The following is a 20,061-nucleotide window of genomic DNA, read 5'->3' as shown; positions in this document are numbered from 1 at the left end:
TTTTCAGGATTAGGCTTCGGTTAATACGGTTAATCGCCTCGACTCCCATTGGTAGAAAGACGGCACACAGATGGTAAGCATTGAAGGCACGGCTAAATATCGTTCACCACCTGGAACCGAACTGATGGCGATTTTTTTTAAAAAAAAAAAAAGGGGGGGAGAAAAAAACCTCCACCAGCCAAAGATTTTAATCTGCCTATATAATCAGAAGAGGTACTACTAGAGCAGCGTTTCCCAACCTTAGGAACTTGAAGATGCGTGGACTTCAACTCCCAGAATTCCCCAGCCAGCTATGCTGGCTGGGGAATTCTGGGAGTTGAAGTCCACGCATCTTCAAGTTCCTAAGGTTGGAAAACGCCGTACTAGAGCGCTTTGCCGCCGAGGTTTCCAAATCGAAAAAAGAGGGCGGTCCTGCTTCCCCGTGGTCGGGCCACACGGTCCCGCCTCCAGGTCGCCTATGGGCGGGCATGCTCAGGTCTGGCTCGCTCGCTGAAATCCCGCCCTGTGTTGGAGCGTCACTAGCCGGATTGAAATGCACACACGGCGGAGGAAACATCCGCCCGTCCGCCGTTAACCGGATGCGAGGGAGCGCGTGGGGGCTTTTGGGGGTCGAGAGAGCCAGCGAGGAAGGGACGCGCGATGTGTCGGCCAGCTCTGACCAGGCTGCTGCTCTTGCATCTGCTCCTGACCAAGCTCCACAGCTCCAAAGGTGGGTCCGGGCTGCGAAGGGGGAGGACCGGGCGGCTTGGCTCAGAGCTCCCCGAGCAAGTGAGCGTCAAGCGTTCGCCGGTGCCGGGCTGGTGCCTGCTGCTCAGAAGTCGTGTGGCTGGTGTTACGCGAGCCCACACGGGAGGGAATCCGATTGTGTGCAAGGGTGTGTGTGTGTGTGTGTGTGTAAACAGGCCAGACGGAGCTATTGTGTGGCTTGGTGTCGCTCTAGAGAACGCTTGTGTGCAGGTAGATCATCCTAAAACGTCCCGGAGCAATTTGGTAGGGTGCCTGAAAGCCCTAATAAGCAGGCATATACATAGAATGAAGGCTACTGCTAAAGCTTGTAAGCCGCCCTGAGTCTTCGGAGAAGGGCGGGATATAAATGGAATTAAAATAAAAAAAATAAAAAATAAAAAATCCTGGAGAGAGAATCTTTTAAGCTAACCGGAAGGCGGACCGGTCTCACTTGCCACCATCATCTGTTCCAAAGCGGTTTTTGTTCGCCATCTGCCCATTCATTCTTCGTTCCTCTTCTCCCGCCCTTGCCCCGGTTTAAATGCAACCAGGAATTAGAGGGATAAATGCGCGACAGCTTGCCGTAGCCCCCCTATACGAGCAATACCCGAATGTGTGTACGATTCTTGGGGAGGGAGGGAGAAAGGAAAGAGCGAGGAGACTCCGCATCTTTTCTGCGCCTTTCTTGGCTTGGCACGATCCTTTGTTGTCCACCTGCTTGCCGATCTCCTGCTCATCCAAGGACTATAGGATCGGTCACACCTCCCTAAAAGTGGCCGGCCCTGGGAAGAAGGCGCATTCTTTTGAGGGGAAGACGCTTCCTCGCCAATAGTCTTTGTGCGTTTTTTGGGGAAAGCGAGAATCGTGGCCTAGCGCGCTGAAGGCTGCCGGCTAAGAAAGGAATTGCGAGAAATCGGTCCTCTCTCTGTGTGTGTTTGTGTGTGTGTGCGTGCGCGCGCGCGCGCACACACACGCGCACGCACGCGCTTTTCCTCTTCTTGTACCTTTGTTTTTTCCGTAAAATTCGAAATACCGATCGGATCTCTTCTCTTTCCCGCTCGCAGGCTCCGGGAAGGAGTGCGAAGAGAACCAGTTTCAGTGCCGGAACGAGCGGTGCATCCCTTCCATTTGGAAATGTGACGAGGATGATGATTGCTTGGATAACAGTGACGAGGCAGACTGCCGTGAGTAGCAGTGGGTGGCCCTTTTCTCACGTTGCAAAGAGGGGCAGGTGACTCGGGCGCCGGGTTAAGCAGCGGCAGGGGTGGTGGTTGGAAGCAGCCCCCCTTCACAAGTTGTTCTCCGGTGGAAGAAATGGGACGAAGTGCGCCTCCCGGGGAGGGGGGGGGTTTGCCAGTGACAAATCTTCATTATCCCAGTTGTAGGAAGAACTGGATTCGAATTGGGTGTCCAAAGTAGTCCTTTCTGCGGAAAGTAGGGTTATATATAGCTCTGGCCCTGTCAGTGCTGGTTAAAATCGAGTAGGATTTCAGCGTCCCGTGCAGCGTTTAAGAATAAGCAGCTGAACGGGTTGCTTTGTCCTTTGCAAAAAATGAACGGGTGGAATAAAATACCTGCTTCAAACTTCTGAGGCAAGGCATCCGGCTCTCTTTATGAATGGAAGTGCCTCTTCTGCCGGGATTTTTTGTGATTGGCTGCTGGAGAAATGCCAGATAGGTCACATGGTACCGGTCTCCCTTAAGAAAGAGGAGGGGGGTTGAATTCTATTGGACATACTTTGAGACAGCCTTTCTTCCTTCTTCCCCTTTAAGGCCATGCCTTCCTGTCCTTGGCTCAGGGGGGGGGGCAGTTGTGGAAAGTTGGGCTGGCAGTCTAAATTTACTCACTTAAAAGCCATTTATTACCGGGATTGCTAAGTCCTGATGATAATTCTGTTAGGCTCAAGAATGATTAAGCTGTCTACTGGGAAATGTCAATTCAAGTGGGCTCAATATCATTAAATTCAGTGGCATTTGTTATTCAGAATGTGGATGCATAAATTCACACCGTCCTATTCAACATGCTTCCTGATCCATACTTGGAAATGCAGAGAGGGCCGCTCTATTTATTTATGCTGTTAAGGATAAATTAATTAGTCATTGTGACTAAAATTCCTGTGATGGAATTTTGTCCTTTTAAAGATGAGAGCTTTTGAATAAATTGTATCACGGATGATAAAGCTTTCTAGATTCACTCTTGGGCAGCTAACAACAGTTTTATAATTGAGATTTCGGAATATGGATTGTGGTTGGAGTTGGGATGAACTGAGTATTAATTTTCTGATAAGGGACTCCAAACAGTGATCCTTATTACTATTTTCTCCTCATATTACAAAAAACAATCCTGTGAGGCTGTAGACTGGGGAGAGATAGTCCATAGTCACAGTGAGCATCATGACTGCATGAGAAACTTGAACTTGGTGCTTTAGGGCATGTCTTTTACTATTAGCTTGTACCTTTTGGGGATAGTGGTTGAATAATTGTTTTATATAAACTTGAGGAACAGCTGATTGATGTTAAGTATTTTTAAAAATGCATTGCTTGTTAATGGCAAAAGATAGTTTATTGACCAGTGAGAGAGATGTTTTTTTTAAAAAAAAACTATGTTGGTTCAATTTGTAGAGGAAACTGTAAGGTTCCTGGTTTAAGGGTGAGGTTAAATTATAAGCATTTTTCTGAAGATTGATAGTAATCTAGATAAAATAATGAAGAAATGCTATTGCAGTTTATGAGGTTCTCAGTGGTTATTCCAGCCAATAACAAAGGCTTAGGCCAGAAGCTAAAGGGGTGGGAGCAAATAATAGAAAAAATGCTCATTTGTGCTATTTATGCTTTGCTTCTCCTCTGCTACTACTGTAGACACCTGGATAATTCTGGGCTATTTGAGGCTGGTCCTTGAAGTTGGAAAATAGATGTGTAGTACTGCAACTGTTATTCAGTTGAATGTTCTCCAAATCTCAGATTCCCTGCAGATGGAAATGAAATGAAATATTAGTGCCACAGATTATTGTTTCCTGGTCTCACTGTCATAGATGTTTACTGCGTATGGAATCATTTGGAAGAGAAACTAAGCATTCCACTGTATCTGAAATAGGAAAGCCTGAATATTAGTGTGAGGGCAACATTTTTATGAGCTTCAAGGTGTAAACAGCTGTTGCAGCTCAGTTTCATTGGAGTACGTAGTCATCCCCATGCAAACATTCAAGAATTTATCAGACTGTTGATTTTTCAGACTTACCAGCACCCTCATTAAATAATTCAGAAGATACTTTCAGTTCTCATGGATCCTGAGCCTCTTTTCCCAGTTTGTTGCTCTTCCCCTGAAAAAACTGGATATGTCTGGTGAAGCATAATAAAATCTAAATTACCCATCTAGATTGCTCCACAATTTCATGCTGAGCTATGGGCGGATGTGTGATGATTGGGAGAAACTGGTGAGGTGAGAAAAGGGTTCGCTGCTTCTTTTGGCTTTAAAAGCAATCTCCCTGCCATCATTCTATAGTCATATACAGGATGCACGACGAATCATTGCAAACACACCTTTAAACACATCTTTAAACAGTTTTTTGGTTCATAAAAAGGACAGTCCTTTCAAAGCATGTCATACTTAAGTGGTGTTTTCCAACTAGGAAAAACACTTAATGATAATATTTTCCCCCAGTTTGATCTCTATATCTAATGATAGGCCTTTGAATATTGCTTCTCTTGATCCCCACTAAAGTTACTTTTGTCTCCTCTTCCATGTTTGTATGCCTAAAGCAGCTGATTGAAGTTACTTGTGGCTATGTTATGCAGATGATTTAGGTCATGCTTAAAGGCAGCATATGAGTGCTACGATAGGCCTTTGGATTTAGGACAGGATGCAAAAAATGTACAAGAATTATCTGGGGTTTACTGTTACACCGTCTAGCTCAGAGGGGTTTTCTTTTCAAACTTGTTCATCTGTAGGATGTATGACTTCAACCCTCAGAATTCCCCAGTTAGCATGCTGGCTGAGGAATTCTGGGAGCTGAAGTTGCACATCTTACATGTTGCCAAGATTGAAAAACACTGCTCTAGAATGAGGTAAAGTAAAGGTAAAGGTTCCCCCGCACATGCGTGCTAGTCGTTTCCAACTCTAGGGGCTGGTGCTCATCTCCGTTTCAAAGCCGAAGAGCCAGCGCTTGTCCGAGGACGACTCCGTGGTCATGTGGCCAGCATGGCTAGACGCCAAAGGTGCACGGAATGCTGTTACCTTCCCACTGTAGTGGTCCCTATTTTCCTACTTGCATTTTTACGTGCTTTGAAACTGCTAGGTTGGCAGAAGCTGGGACGAGTAACAGGCGCTCACTCTGCTACGCGGCAATCGGGATTCACCCCGCCAAACTGCCGACCTTCTGATCGACAAACTCAGCGTCCTAACCCACTGAGCCACTGCGTCCCTCTAGAATGAGGGGACGGGCTCAAACATTTCAACTGGCCTCCTTTTTTAGTTGTAAAGAGGGTTGTTAGGTAAAATGTGGGACCTGAACCAAAATGGGTTCTGGGTTCATCACTTGCTGACTGTGACCCTAGTTTTCCGTAGCCTTAGGGGTGATTGAAAGAAAGCTGGAAACAAAGCACTTTTAATTTGTTTTATTTTTCAACTAGATTTATAAAATGAATAGATACTTTACTAATAAACTATGAATTACTACGGAGAAGGCAGTCTTTTTCCCCAGCAACGTTATAAAGGCTGCTATTTACACTTCACTGCTTAGGGGCAAGCCAGAAGCAAACATTTACGCTCAGAATCTTAGCTGCTTGAAAAACTTTAAATGTTCACTTTGCAGCATTATCTTTATTTCCAGAAAGAACAGCCTGGATCGGCTTATAAAATAAATTACCCCTTGTAGGCATAGCTAAATAAATGTTTCCTAATTTAAAAAGGAAGCAATATATTTAAGGGGCATAATGAACAAATTATTATTTTTTCCTGTGCGGGGAAAAGAAAGAGGAGCTGGATTAGCTGGCCGTACTTGCTGTTCTTCTTCAAAGCAGCCTTTGAACAGTCTTGCTGTTCCTGAGTTCTCACTTCCTGGCTGTCCCAGCACTTGCTTGATATGAGAGGAAAGTTAGTTTTAAGGGGCTCTTGGACGCGGTGGCTCAGTGGGTTAGGACGCTGAGCTTGTCGATCAGAAGATCGGTAGTTTGGTGGGTCGAATCCCGAGTGCCGCGTAACAGAGTGAGCGCCTGTTACTCGTCCCAGCTTCTGCCAACCTAGCAGTTCAAAATCACATAAAAATGCAAGTAGAAAAATAGGGACCACTACAGTGGGAAGGTAACAACAGTTCTGTGCGCCTTTGGCATCTAGTCATGCTGGCCACATGACCATGGAGACGTCCTCGGACAAACGCTGGCTCTTTGGCTTTGAAACGGGGATGAGCACCGGCCCCTAGAGTCGGAAACGACTAGCACGCATGTGCGGGGGAACCTTTACCTTTACCTTTCAGAAGCCAGCTATAAGTCAGCCCCTCCTCAGTTTGGCCATGTATGCATGGTAGATAAGATTTAGCTATTAAAGATATTAAAGTCTCTGTATTAGTCTATTGTGGAATAACCCCCAAAGGTTTGAAGATAATTCTATATGTTGTTGAGCTCAATGTCGGGAAATTCTGGCTAAAATTATGATTTCCTGAAGAAAAGGATGTTTGTTAAAAAGTTGGTGTTTCTGTAATACTGGAATGTTGTAGCTTTTTCTCTTTTTTTGTGGAGATCTGCACTTCACAAGGGAGTGATTTATTGACGTCCACATGTGAAATGGATGTGTGACTAGAACAAATGGGTGCAGTATGACTAAGACAAAAATGAACTGTGATATGGTTTCATTTGCAATTGAATTAAACGTATAGGCCACTCCCTAATATGTTTAATCAGTTCCTGTTTATGTCTCCTTAAAAATGATAATCTTGTGACACATTTTCGCGGGGGGGGGGGACAAGTGGACCACACTCGATGTTTTGAGGGACAGTATGAAATACTGGAGTCTTATTTTTGGATGAGTTTCTGTAAAGCTATTCAGCGACAAGATTCTACCAAAGGATGTCCTTGGTTTTGACCACTGGTTCTTCAGATGGCGTATGGCAGGGGTGTCAAACTCAATTTCATTGAGGGCCGCATCAGCATTGCGGTTGCCCTCAGGGGGCCAGGTGGGTGTGGCCTGGGTGGGCGTGGCCTACTGGGTGGGTGTGGCTAAAGTGCGTATGGCCTACTGGGTGGGCATGGCCAGCTCTACATCGTTCGCATCAAGGGTGCCTATGGGGGCCTGGGCAGGAGTGGGACAGATCTGAGGGTCTCTGGCAGGAGGAGGGTCTCTGGACCAGGGCCAAGGCAGTGGGGTCCGTTCCCTCACTGTTTCCAGGATGGCTTCCTGGGCCGCATGAAACCACTTTGCGGGCCGGATCTGGCCCCCGGGCCTTGTGTTTGACATGTCTGGCATATGGTCAAGAAACTGTTTTCTTCCGCTATCTTTCCCCCCCCCCCCTTTGGATGTAGAAGGAGGAAGGAAGACAAAACCTGAAGGGAAATGCAAAGGATTGTGCTACCAATTGTTATTAGCTATGCTTTGTTAGACGTGAATACATTGACGTTCTCACATGCTTGATGCTTATAAAAATGCAATAATGTCAGTTCCTGCATTGAATTAATGCACGGTTCTGCTTTGCTCTGTGCAACAAGCAATTTAAAGAGCTGAAACCAATTCTGTCTAATAATCTTTATCCAGTTTGACCTTGGAACATTCCCACCACAGCAGGTGTCCCAGTTGATCTGGTATTTTAGACTGTAGCCTGATTAGCTTAATGGTTTATCCAGTCCAGAAGGTTAGCCATGGTTGATGAGGCAGTCATAATCAAAGTGTGCAGGTTATCACTTAAAGTTAGAACTAAAATCAGTCTCTGCATTCCTTCCGTGTCCTTTCCTCTGATTTATGTTAATTACAATTAAGCATTATTACTGAAGTAGACTTCTAAACTGGAGGGAGATAAAGCAATTTCTCAATAGGAAAACCAAAGGGGTTGTAACTATTTTACTGTTGTTTTTTTTTGCAACAGTATGGAAGCAGTTTATCATTGCTGCCTTCTGGGATCCCTTTTTTAATCTTACAAGTTTGGTGGTGAGATTCTTGGTGATCTCCCCTCTAAGCACTTACCTCATTATTGTCGTGTTTAGCTCTTTGGGATTAACCGGATATGAGACATTAGTTGTTTTAATCTGGCAGGTTACTGTTAATAAGGCATTCGACCAAGATGCCAAGGAATGCCTGCTTGCTCACCCAGCACCGGTGCAGGAAAACGCCAATGGGACATAAGAATTGCTGAGGATGGGATCTGCTTTTGCCCTCTTCCTGCCTATCAGATACTCAAAGTTGCAACTTTGGACTACATTCCATCTCACTATGATTAAGAGAAAGAACTGCGTAGTAGTAGAATATGCAGTATATTCTCTTTGCCGTAATAATCTGAATTGAGCTGTTAGAAAGGCAGTTTTCTTTGAAATGGCCGTGGCTGATGCAACTTTTGAATAGAAAGCCAGCCCTAGAGATCACCGTCTTGTGATCTGCAATTAATTTCACTAGATTTTTGTTTATTCATTTGATGTTGGCTTTCATAGAGAGCAGCCAAGAGAGGTGGTAGTTGATAGTGGTAGTCCTTTAGAATATTTACAATTGACAACAGCTGTGCCTTACAAGACAATGTGATCCTGATTAAATTAATTTTTTTTTCCTTAAGCAGAAACACCAGTGATAAAAGCTTTGACGTCCTTGGCAAAGCTCTTAGGAAACAAAATATTCTAAGATAATATGTATTATTCACATTTGTGCTGTAGATATGAATAGGTTTGTGGGAGTGAGGCAGTTTCAGTTAAAGAAGACATTTAGATTTCTCTGTCTCTCGACAAGCTTGCAGCAGAGAAAAAGATAATTTTTACCAGGGAAAAATTATTTTTAGCAGCTAGGCAATGCCGAAGAATGAACTTTATGGAACAAGCTGTGGATGGACCTCTATATGATGTTTCATGCCTTTGACCTATTGTGTGTTTCCTGTGGCTAAAAAGGAAGGGCCATGGGTTCCAGAAAATAACGAAATATTTCTTTGTGAAAACTGGAATTAATGTTTGTAGTGTAGCTTCTACTGCCACATTCTTCTATTAGTATAGCTTGAACCAAATTATTTAGAGCAGGGGTGTCAAACTCAATTTCATTGAGGGCCGCATCAGCATTGCGGTTGCCCTCAGGGGGCTGGGTGGGTGTGGCCTGGGTGGGTGTGGCCTACTGGGTGGGTGTGGCTAAAGTGCGTATGGCCTACTGGGTGGGCGTGGCCAGCTCTACATCGTTCACCTCAAGGGTGCCTATGGGGGCCTGGGCAGGAGTGGGACAGATCTCAGGGTCTCTGGCAGGAGGAGGGTCTCTGGGACAGGGCCAAGGCAGTGGGGGCCGTTCCCTCACTGTTTCCAGGATGGCTTCGCGGGCCACATGAAACCACTTCGCGGGCCGGATCTGGCCCCCGGGCCTTGTGTTTGACATGTCTGATTTAGAGTAATCTTCCACACCTGCCTTCCTTTGCCAGATCTGACCCCCTGAAGATTTTTTCCCTGTGAGCAACCTTAAAGCACCTAATAAAAATTCTGAATAAGATTCAGCAACATGGTTGTTAAGTGAATCTGGTGTCCCCATTGGCTTTGCTTGTCAGATCACAAAAAGTGATCACATGACCTCGGTACACTGCAACTTTCATAAATATGAGCCAGTTGCCAAGCGTCTTAATTTTGATCACATGACCGTGGGGGATGCTGCAGTGGTATTGTGCCATTTTCAGTGCCATTGTAACTTCAAACAGTCACTAAATTGTAAGTTGAGGACTACCTGTACTACACAACTTTACTTTCTGCAGCGGGCTAATGCCTCCTTAAGTAACACCAGCTGCCTGCAATTAGTGCAGGTTCACATCCCACCAGGCTCAAGGTTGACTCAGCCTTCCATCCTTCTGAGGTAGGTAAAATGAGGACCCAGATTGTTGGGGGCAATAAGCTGACTTTGTAATAATGCCGCTTGGGGGTGTGTGAAAGCCCTAATAAGCAGGCATATACATAGAATGAAGGCTATTGCTAAGCACATTGATTTGTGCTTTAAATTGTAAGCCGCCCTGAGTCTTCGGAGAAGGGCGGGATATAAATGGGATTTTTAAAAAAAATCACTTTGGGTAAGCCTCTCTCACACTTGAGACACTTATTTTGTCACCTGGCAAGTGTAGGATCTCTTTAATAGATCTTAATTTACTGGGATACAAAATCTGGTTTCTCTTGAGGCAGATTATATGTAAGAGGCTTAATATTCTGCATTTGGTTTTTTAATATCGATGAAATAAAATTTTAGGCAATCTGAATGTGAAATATTCTATTTCCCTTTCATTTGCAGTTTTCCATAACCTCATGTCCTTCAGATATATTGGCCTTAAACTTCCATAACTCTGAATCATCGTGGCCAAAGAGATTGGCCCAACTTAAATATGGAGTATCTGATGGAGGAAAGTTACTATGATGCAAGATAAAGTTGCATCATGTTGATCAATGAATAGCTGTCTTAATTAAAAGAAAGCAGTTCAATTTCTTTTGGATTAAACCAGGAAACCAATGGTTCAACTTTGAAGCAATATCTACAGCACGAGTGTCAAAATTGTGACGTCACGTGGTGTGTCGTGATGTATCACGACTTTTCCCCCCATTGCTGGCAATAGGGTGGGCGCGGTCGGCAATTTGACACCCCTGATCTACAGGCAGTAACTCTCCCCTCTTTTTTTCCCTCAGCATATAGCATTCACTATTGATTTTTCCCATAGGTGGCCACTCATGCTTTGATCACTTCCTCAATGGATTACTGCAATGCATTGCATATTGGGCTGCCCTTGAAGAACATCTAGAAGTGGCAGTTTGTCCAGAATTTGTCCAATAATGGGTGTTTGATTACACATTTGCTGCATGAGCTGCACTGGTTCCTTCCGTGGTTATCTCAACTTCTTGTTAGATATGGAAAGAGGGGCATGCTTTGTGTCTCGTGAATTAAAGAATGTCATCTTGCAGAACCCAGGAAGTTTGCCTTTTTGTTGTGGTATTTGTCCTCTGGAACAATTGACCACCAGAGTTCAGATTGGTCCTGACACTGCTAGCTTCTGGAAAGTGTTGAAAATTTATTTGATTGACCCAGGCATGGGGATAGCGGTATGAAATTAGTGAAATCCAGATGATTTGATATTATAATATGCTTATTACATTACATTACATTATTCTATTATATTACTTTTTACACTTAATTTTGGTTTTGAATTATCTGTTTTATATTTCCTTTTACATTTTGAGTCACTATGGCAAAAAAGAAAAAGTGGCCGTGGAAATAAATAAATCTCTTTGAAATGTCTTTTCAAGATAATTGGCCTTGTCTGAAGTTCCACAAATGATAGGAATTGTATTACTTGTGTAGTGTTTGCACTCACAGAAAGCAGTTTATGAAAGGTAAGTGCTGAGGATCCCAGTGTGGTTCTATAAACTTAGTTTTTTTTATTTGTTTGCTTGTTTGTTTGTTTCTAGCTTCAGGTCAGTCTTAGCTTATAGTTTTCTTGGTAATATTTTTAGAAGCAGTTGGCTATGGCCTTCTTTCTAAGGCTAAGATGATGTGAATGAACCAAAAACCAGTTGGTTTCTTGCTTAAGATGATGGGACTAGAACTCACCATTTCCCAGTTTCTATAGCCCAGCACACAAAGCTTAGTTTTTTCATGCTGAGTGGCATTTCTAGTCAGCTAGATGGCAGCATTTAGCTCACCTTGGCTGAATCAGAAAAACCAACCTGGGTCAAACATAGTTAATCTTTGGTAAGATCAGGGCTTTTTTTCTCATAGAACGCTCAGAACGGAGTTCCGGCACCTTTTTTGGATGGAACCTTGTAGGGTAGGCAAGGCAAATTGTATGACATGTGTGAGTTCCGGCACCTTTTTCTTTTACAAAAAAAGCACTGGGTAAGATACCCATGGGGCTCTGCAGTGATTTGGATTTGAGGGAAAAAAAAGGTGTGTGGGAAAGTTCAAAGGACTGTAAGTGAACTCTTTAAAGTAGCCATGCCTTTTCCTGGTATTGTGCAGCTGCCCTCTGAAATTGCAGCACAATCTTAGGAAAAGTGGGTTTGATTTAAAGACTTGTAGCAAGTGCTACATATGTACCAATAAACCTTCTCAGCATTAAATGCTGCACAGCCCCAGTAGCTACCATGTGATCAGGACTGTTGACTAAACTGCTAAGTTGAAAAAGATTCCAGAAGGCTAATGTGGCAAACTACTTATTTATTTATTTATTTATTTATTTATTATTTATTTATTCGTTTTATATACCGCCCTTCTCCCGGAGGACTCAGGGCGGTGTACAGAGCAAAGTAAGTATACAATAAACCAACAATAAAACAAATAAGACCCCAGATCTACAAATAAAACCCCAAATCTATCAGGCCAGGCCGGCTTGCTGGAATAGATAGGTTTTTAAATCTCGCCGAAAGGTGCGAAGGTCGGGGGCCATCCGGATTTCGGCTGGTAAGCGGTTCCAGAGGATTGGCGCACCCACCGAGAATGCTCTCCCCCTGGGGGTCACCAGCCGGCATTCTCTGACCGGTGGCACCCTGAGGAGGCCCTCTCTGTGGGAGCGCACAGGACGGAGGGGTGTTGACGCTGGCAGTAGGTGCTCCCGTAGGTACTTCTGGATTGTTCCCAAAAGAATTACAGGAATACATTAACTGTTCACAATCATCCAGAGCCTAAACTTGATATACATTAACTGTATGCAGTCAGTTAACTTCAAGTTCATTTCTAAACTTGATGTACATTTTTTTAAAAAAATATATTATTTACACTATATTTATTATCACAGGCATTGTATACAGCTTTGGATATATTAGCATTGCAATTCCTAAAATTCCCAACCCATCTGGCTAACAATTGGGAAGCTACAGTCCCAACATAAGTGGAAGATCCCAGGGTACAGAAAGTTGTGAATTGTGAATAATGGCATGGTTTCCTGCATGATCATATGTATGGATGAGGTAGGAGAAGAAGATGGGGGCAAACATGGAAAATTGATTGATAATCCTGTTCAGTTTGATCTATCCAGATGTCTTTGAAGAGCTTACATTTTTTCCCCTAGTGATAAGATACAAGCTATTGTCCATTGGTGGATGCTTGAAACTTCTCAGATTCTATGTAGTGTACAGATGCTGTTTCTGCCTGAATGACCATCCATAACATAAATGCCTGTTTGCTATTTTCCTGCTATAAAAAGGGGTACATTCAAGGACAATTAATGTCCTCTTTTTTATAAGATTGCTCATTTTTGTGGGAGATGATAGTCATAAATTGTAATTGACAATTTATTCTCAATATATTTGAATAAGCAAAATATTACAGAGGGGAAAAAAGTTTCATTTGTGCGTTGTACCATGCATCACTACAATATATTAGAATTTCCAAGCTTAAATGCTGATATTGATTTTTAGAATATATTAGTGAGTGTCACTAAACCTGTTTCAATTTTACTTTATAAATATAGTGGTAGGGGTGGGATGTCTAAAAGAAACATATGAATTGCAAGATTTATATGGCCGTGAAATATCAGATATCTCATTATAGAACTGATTTATGGGCCATGAAGATGAATTTTATCCAGGATACTCTTTCCCAACTTGGTCTTTCAACAGTGCACACTTCACTGCTGTAATTGCGTCCATGCTTCTTGCTGTTGGTTGTCCTCTTCTCTTTCCTTTCATCTTTCCCGAATCTAGGTCTTTTCATAATGTGTTTTGAATTATGATAATTTGAGTGTAGTCTTTTGTGTCTTGAATAAGAACTCTGAATTGATTCATTCTATTACCCATTGGTGTTTGTTTGGCTATTCATAATATCTTCTAGAATATCTCTAGTCGTCTTCAGCATAAATATTTGAAAGCATCAATAATCTTTTTTCTGCTTATTCGAATGCAGTTTTTGCTTCCATAGGGTGTCAGAAGAAGCTGTTGCTTGCACATTTCTAACTTTGTATACATAGAAACATCAAAACATCTGAATATCTTTTAAAATGCCTTTTTTATTTTACTGCACATTTCTTCTAGTTCCCTACCAATGAAATTCAGGACTTCAAAGCAATTTCTGATTTCTGATTTTTTTCTGGAAAATGTTAGGTATATGCTCAAGTTCGTATCCTAGAAAGTGGATGACTTTGTGAGATATTCAGTCACTGATTCCATTGTATCCTTCCTGGTAATAAATGCCATGTCCTTAATTTTTGTGTCCTGAATAGTAAACAGTAGGATCTTCTGATGAAAATATCCAATTTCAGTCCATTTCAATTTTCTTATGACTAAGATACCAGTGTGTAATTGATTCTTTTTGGTCTTCTACCGGGTTGAGCTTTTTCATGTTCATACTTATATTTTGTATTGCCACTGTAATTTTGTCTTGGCAGCTTTAGGTTATCTTTTCCTGCATGGAGATATCAGCAAGTAGACATCCCGCAGTTTTTGATCTTGCTTTACATGTATGGCTCAGAAAAGGCTTGATGCTGCTTGCCTGGAAAATGAGAAAATATGGCCCCTTGAAAGCAAATATTACATTATGAGGCTGACACTGATCAGGGAATTTGTATTGGGATCAAGATGGCTGTGCTCATAAGTCTCTTGGAATGTGGTAAATTGGAAGAAAACATTAAATAAAGATTTTTAGGAAATAAAGATTGTGATTAGAGAGCATTATTACTTCTAGGCCTGTGCTGAAGGCTTGTATTGCTACTTCCTTGAACATTGTAAAGTGTGCTTTTGTTGGAACAGATAAAACTTCATAGCCTTGAGGACTACTTTCATTTTGATTCATTTTTTTCCCTGGCACCTGATTCCAATTCTGTTGGGTAGACTCCCAGACCTTTATATAGAGTTCACTTCTTGAATATTGATATAAATTTGAGTACAGGAAAGGGAAAGGTTGATTGTTTGGATGCTTGTGAAAAGAAATGCACATTATAAACATTCTTTATTTTATTAAACAGTGGTTGGAAGCCATTGCCTATGGTGCAGAAGATATAGGCAATTCAATGTAAAGTGGCCTCTTTAAAATGTTTGTTGCTTTGCATAAGATAGATGTTGCTAGTATGTATGACATTTTATGACTCTAATGCTGATGCAATGATCTGCAGTGTATAATATAGCAGATTAAAATGCTGGACCAAATTGGGAATGCCAGTTCAGCTTCAATAAATCACTCCTTTCTTGGACAAAATGGAATTGTACTTGTTGCAAAAAATAAGGAAAATATATACCCATTTAGGGAAGTTTCAGAGTGGTGTTTTTTAAATGTATTATCACAAAAATCTGAATATTTTTCAGGTTTATAAACAGGTTTGCTAGAATTACTGTCTGGCATTTTTCTGTTTGGATTTTTTTTTCTGGTGGTAGTACAGAGACTGTTTCTTCATTTTTGTAATGCCATACAGTATTCAGGAACAATTTGCAGAATGGAGGGAGAAGGCATGTTTTGCATTTATATGACATTTTTGGCCACATTCACTTTCTAAAAATCCATTAACTGTGATAGAAAGTGGAGTCATAATAATTGAACTCTTTCTACTGTCCCTCCCCCAACATACCTGTTCCTTCTTGGGATTGCTATCACCTCCAAATCTGCTAATTCCCAGTAATTTTGGCAGATCTATGTATATTTGGATTCATTTCTTATTGTGGGATCCACTGAATCTTTGACCCAGGTGGGCTCAAGTTGGACTTACCATATGAAATGGATTTGTAGGCAATGCCTTTATCATTATTTAGTATGGGTGTTGTAGACTACATGTTCTATTTTTAACAAACATACGTAAAATATGTATATCCCTAGTTTGGGGGCTGACACTTAGCTGACTTTGGTTGATCTTTAGAAACCAAGAACGATTAGTTTGGATTAATATTCAGTAGGAAGTTGCCAAGAAATCTCAGGGCTGTAGGCCATATTGGGAGGGAAGTGAAAAGACAACCTGGAAAATGTACTTTGCCAAGAAAACATCTTGAATTTGTTCATCCCCACATTTCAGGGCATTTTTATAGACTACTTTATAAACTCTGCAATGGCAGACAAGTGGAACTTCTCTTGTTTAATAAATTCAAGGTCAAAACACACGGACATGTTTGAGATGTAGGAAATAGGTGACCCCTTTGATTTATAAAGGTAAAGGTAAAGGTTCCCCCGCACATGCGTGCTAGTCGTTTCCAACTCCAGGGGCCGGTGCTCATCTCCGTTGCAAAGCCGAAGAGCCAGCGCTTGTCCGAGGACGTCTCCGTGGTCATGTGGCCGGCATGACTAGACGCCAAAGGTGCTGGGACGACTAACAGGCGCTCACTCTGTTACGCGGCACTCAGGATTCGACCCGCCAAACTGCCGACCTTCTGATCGACAAGCTCAGCGTCCTAACCCACTGCTGTAAAATTATGAAATTCAGATCTGGATTGGAATCCTAACACATAGATTGATAAGGAGTAAATATTCCCCAAGAAAATAAAACTCCATTTTCAATGAAGAAGGGTCCTCTTGCATTTTTCTTTTCTCTGTACCTGCATGGAGAGGGGGGAAAAACAAATGTATGTGCAGAGGTCCACCTCTAGATCTTGAACTTTAATGCTCATGCAAAAAGAAAAAAAGAAAATCAGCTGCACACTTTATATTAACTGTAGCATGGACTTTCCCTTTTAAAATCAACTCCAGAGTATTTGTTTCTTTGACTATTTTTAATATTGGTGTGGTATTCATTGGGTTAGGACTCTTTTTTTTTGAGGGAAGCTTATTAAAAATGCCTTCCACTCCATTGTTGTCCAGCAGAGCAGAGTTAGCCTTTGTGAATTCTGTCTTAGTTGTTTTGGGAGACTGCAATACTAAAAGGGTCTTTCCAAACTGTTTCTGCTGAACCTGTACCCTATCATTATGTCAGCTGCTAAGAGGGCTTGGCTGATTAAACTAGGATTAACGCTATTGTTCTCCCTGGGCTAATTCCTTCCAGATGTAATATCATTCAGCATGCCCCAAGGAACAGTTGAATGCCATAAGCTTCAGTCTACTGCGAATATCAATGGTCTGCTCTCCAAAGAATCAGCTGGTCTCTGTAGCTTATTGGAAGTGCAAAACTGCAGCAAGTGACCCTTTTATGATTTCCTAGAAATAGCCCTTACAGAAAGTCATGTATAGAATGAAAATCAGTCTCTTTCTCTACTAACTGATGCCTTTCAATTGGCCATCAGATGCAAGAAAATGCTGGTGCTAAGCCATAACTCATTAATGGTTCACTAACACCCTTAATACAGAAAAACCCAGATTCAGCCCTGGTAAGTAACTAAGGTTGTGAAAGACACAAAATTTGAAATCTTGGAGAACTATTGAATTGCTAATCAGTATAGGCAATATTGAACTTGATTAGAGCAGTGGTCTGGGTTCAGAAACTCCAAGTAGGAGTCAAATTCCTAGAAGCCAGTATAGGTTTGTTAAAAGCAGGGCATACTAAACAAACCTTATTGCTTTCTTTGACTAAATTAGTGGACTCTGGATGTGGTATACATAGACTTCAGTAAGGCATTTGATAAAGTAGAGCCTAGCCTACTTCCTGGTAAGATAGAACAGTGTGGGATACATAGTACCACCCTCAGATGGATTTGCAGCTGGCTGGTCAGTTGCACTTAGTGTGTAGTCCTCAATGGAATTACTTCTACATGGAGGGAAGCATGCAGTGGGGTATCTCATAGTTCTGACTTGAGCCCTCATATATAACCTAGATGAGGGGATTTGCATCAAATGTGTAGATGTTTCAAAGCTGAGGGGAAATACTAATATTTGGGAAGATAGACTCAAGATTCTCAATGATCTTGACAGATATGAGCATTGAGCCCTGTCCAACAAGATGCAGTTCACTGGTGAGAAGAGTAAGGTCAAATGTACAGGTATAGAATAGGCAATGCCTGGCTCAACAGTAGCACCTCTGAAAGGGATCTAAGTGTCCTGGTGGATCATCACTTACATATGAATCACCAGTGTGTTACAGCTGCCAAAAAAGCCAATATAGTCCTAGGCTGCATCAACAGAAGGATAGCATCAAGATCAGGAGAAGTGATACTATTGTTCTATACTGCATTGGTGGGGCCACATTTGTAATACTGCATCCAGTATCACCACCATACAAGAAAGATGCTGAGGCCCAGAAAGAATGCAGAGAAGAACAAAGATGATAATAAGTCTGGAAGTTAAATCATATGATGAATGGCTAAGGGAACTAGGTATGTTTAGCCTAATGAATAGAAGGCTCAAGGGAGTCATGATAGCAGTCTTCCCATACTTGAAGGGCTGTTACAGGGAAGAGATTTATTCTCCATAGCACTTGAGGGCAGGACAAGAAGCAGTTGGTAGAAGCTTCTCAGAGGAGATCCAACCTGGAAATAAGGAGGAATTTTCTGACAGAATGATTAATCAAATAAGAAAACCCAGTTCAAATTAGAATAGAGCTGGAAGGGACCTTGGAGGCTTTCTAGTCCAGCCCCCTGCTCAAGCAGGAGGACCTATACCATCTCAGACAAGTGACTGTCTAGCCTCTTCTTAAAAACCTCCATTGCTGGAGTGCCCATGATTTCTGGAGGCAAACTGTTCCACTGGTTAATTGTCCTCACTATCAGGAAGTTTCTCCTTAATTCCAGGTTGCTTCTCTCTTTGATCAGTTTCCAACCATTGTTTCTCGTCCTTCCCTCTGGTGCTCTGGTGAACAACCTGGCCCCCTCTGCCTTGTGGCAGCCCCTCAGATACTGGAACACTGCTATCATGCCTCCCTTATTTCTTCTTTTCTTTAGATTAGCTAAACTCAAGTCCTGCAGCCGTTCTTCGTAGGTTTTAGTCTCCAGGCCTTTGATCATCTTAGTTGCGCTTTTCTGATTTTTTTCCAAACTCTCAACATCTTTTTTGTGATATGGTGACCAAAATTGGCTGCAGTATTCCAGGTGTGGTCTTACTAGGGTTTTATAAAGCAGTACTAATACTTCATGTGATCTTGATTCTATTTATACAACCCTGTTTATACAACCCAGGATTGTATTAGCTTTTTTGGTTGCTGCTGCACACTGCTGGCTCATAGTCAAGGCCCCTCTCACAGTTACTGTTTTTAAGACAGGTCTCACTCAATCTGTATTTGTACCTTTGGTTTTTCCTGCCTAGATGTAAGATTTTGCTTATCTCCACATTGAAACTCATTTTGTTGGTTGGGGCCCATTATTCAAGTTTGTCAAGATCTTTTTGGATCCTGAGTCTGGGATGTTGGCTACTCCTGCCAGTTTGGTGTCATCTGCAAATTTGATGAGTTCCCCTTCAATTCCCTCATCTAAGTCATTAAAGAAGATATTGAAGAGTACTGGGCCTAAGACGGAACCTTCTGGTACCCCACTGCTTACTTCTCTCCATGTGGATGTGGTGCTGTTGAGGACTACTCATTGAGTACGGTTTGCCAGCCCTCTACAGATCCATCTGGTGGTGATGTTGTCTATTCCATCTTTTTCTAGTTTACCAAGGAGTAGCTTGTGGTCTGCTTTATCAAATGTCTTACTGAAATCTAAGTATACTACGTCTACAGCATTTTTCTGGTCTATTAGTTTAGTCACTTTATCAAAGAATGAAATAAGATTGGTTTGGCATGATCTGTTTGGAACAAACCCGTGCTGGCTACTGGTTATAACTTTGTTTGCTTCTACTTGTTTGCAGATCTGTTTTTTGATGATCTTTTCTAGGATCTTCCCAGGTATTGATGTTAAACTGATTGGTCTGTAGTTTCCTGGGTCCATTTTTTCCCCTTTCTTGACGGATGGGAACTACATCAGCCCTTTTCCAATCCTCAGGTACTTTATGATTGGTTTTGGGTTCTAGAGATTCTAAAGATTGGTCACCATTTCCCCTCAATTTTAGTTTAAAGCCTTCCTGATGAGTTGGGCCAGTCTTTTTCCCTGTTTTTGTGCCTTCTCTGCATATAATGAAAATCAATGTAGCTTGTTTTTCATTATGTTGCTTCAGATACTCCAAAGCAGACATGTCAAACACAAGGCCTGGGGGCCAGATGCGGCCCGCGAAGTGGTTTCATGTGGCCCGTGAAGCCATCCTGGAAACTGAGGGAATGGCCCCCACTGCCATGGCCCTGGCCCAGAGACCCTCCTTCTGCCAGAGACCCTCAGATCTGTCCCACTCCTCCCCCATAGGCACCCTTGATGTGAACGATGCACGCCCACCCAGTAG

General features: G+C 42.3%; 1 protein-coding gene across 1 annotated transcript in view; it reads left to right on the top strand.

The window, feature by feature from the left end:
• The first annotated feature begins 540 nt into the window (after positions 1-540).
• Positions 541-20,061, top strand: part of LRP8 (LDL receptor related protein 8) — a 218,706-nt gene continuing 199,185 nt past the window's right edge. Inside the window, 2 exon segments of the mRNA XM_083357677.1 lie at positions 541-709; positions 1,791-1,910. Of these exon segments, the coding sequence (XP_083213803.1) occupies positions 640-709; positions 1,791-1,910 (190 nt within the window). The 5' untranslated portion in view covers positions 541-639.

Source organism: Vipera ursinii (genome assembly GCF_947247035.1).
Source record: "Vipera ursinii genome assembly, chromosome: 3".
In the NCBI taxonomy this organism is placed as follows: Eukaryota; Metazoa; Chordata; class Lepidosauria; order Squamata; family Viperidae; genus Vipera; species Vipera ursinii.
The sequence above is the reverse complement of the archived record's forward strand: the minus strand, read 5'-3'. Positions and strand labels throughout refer to the sequence as shown.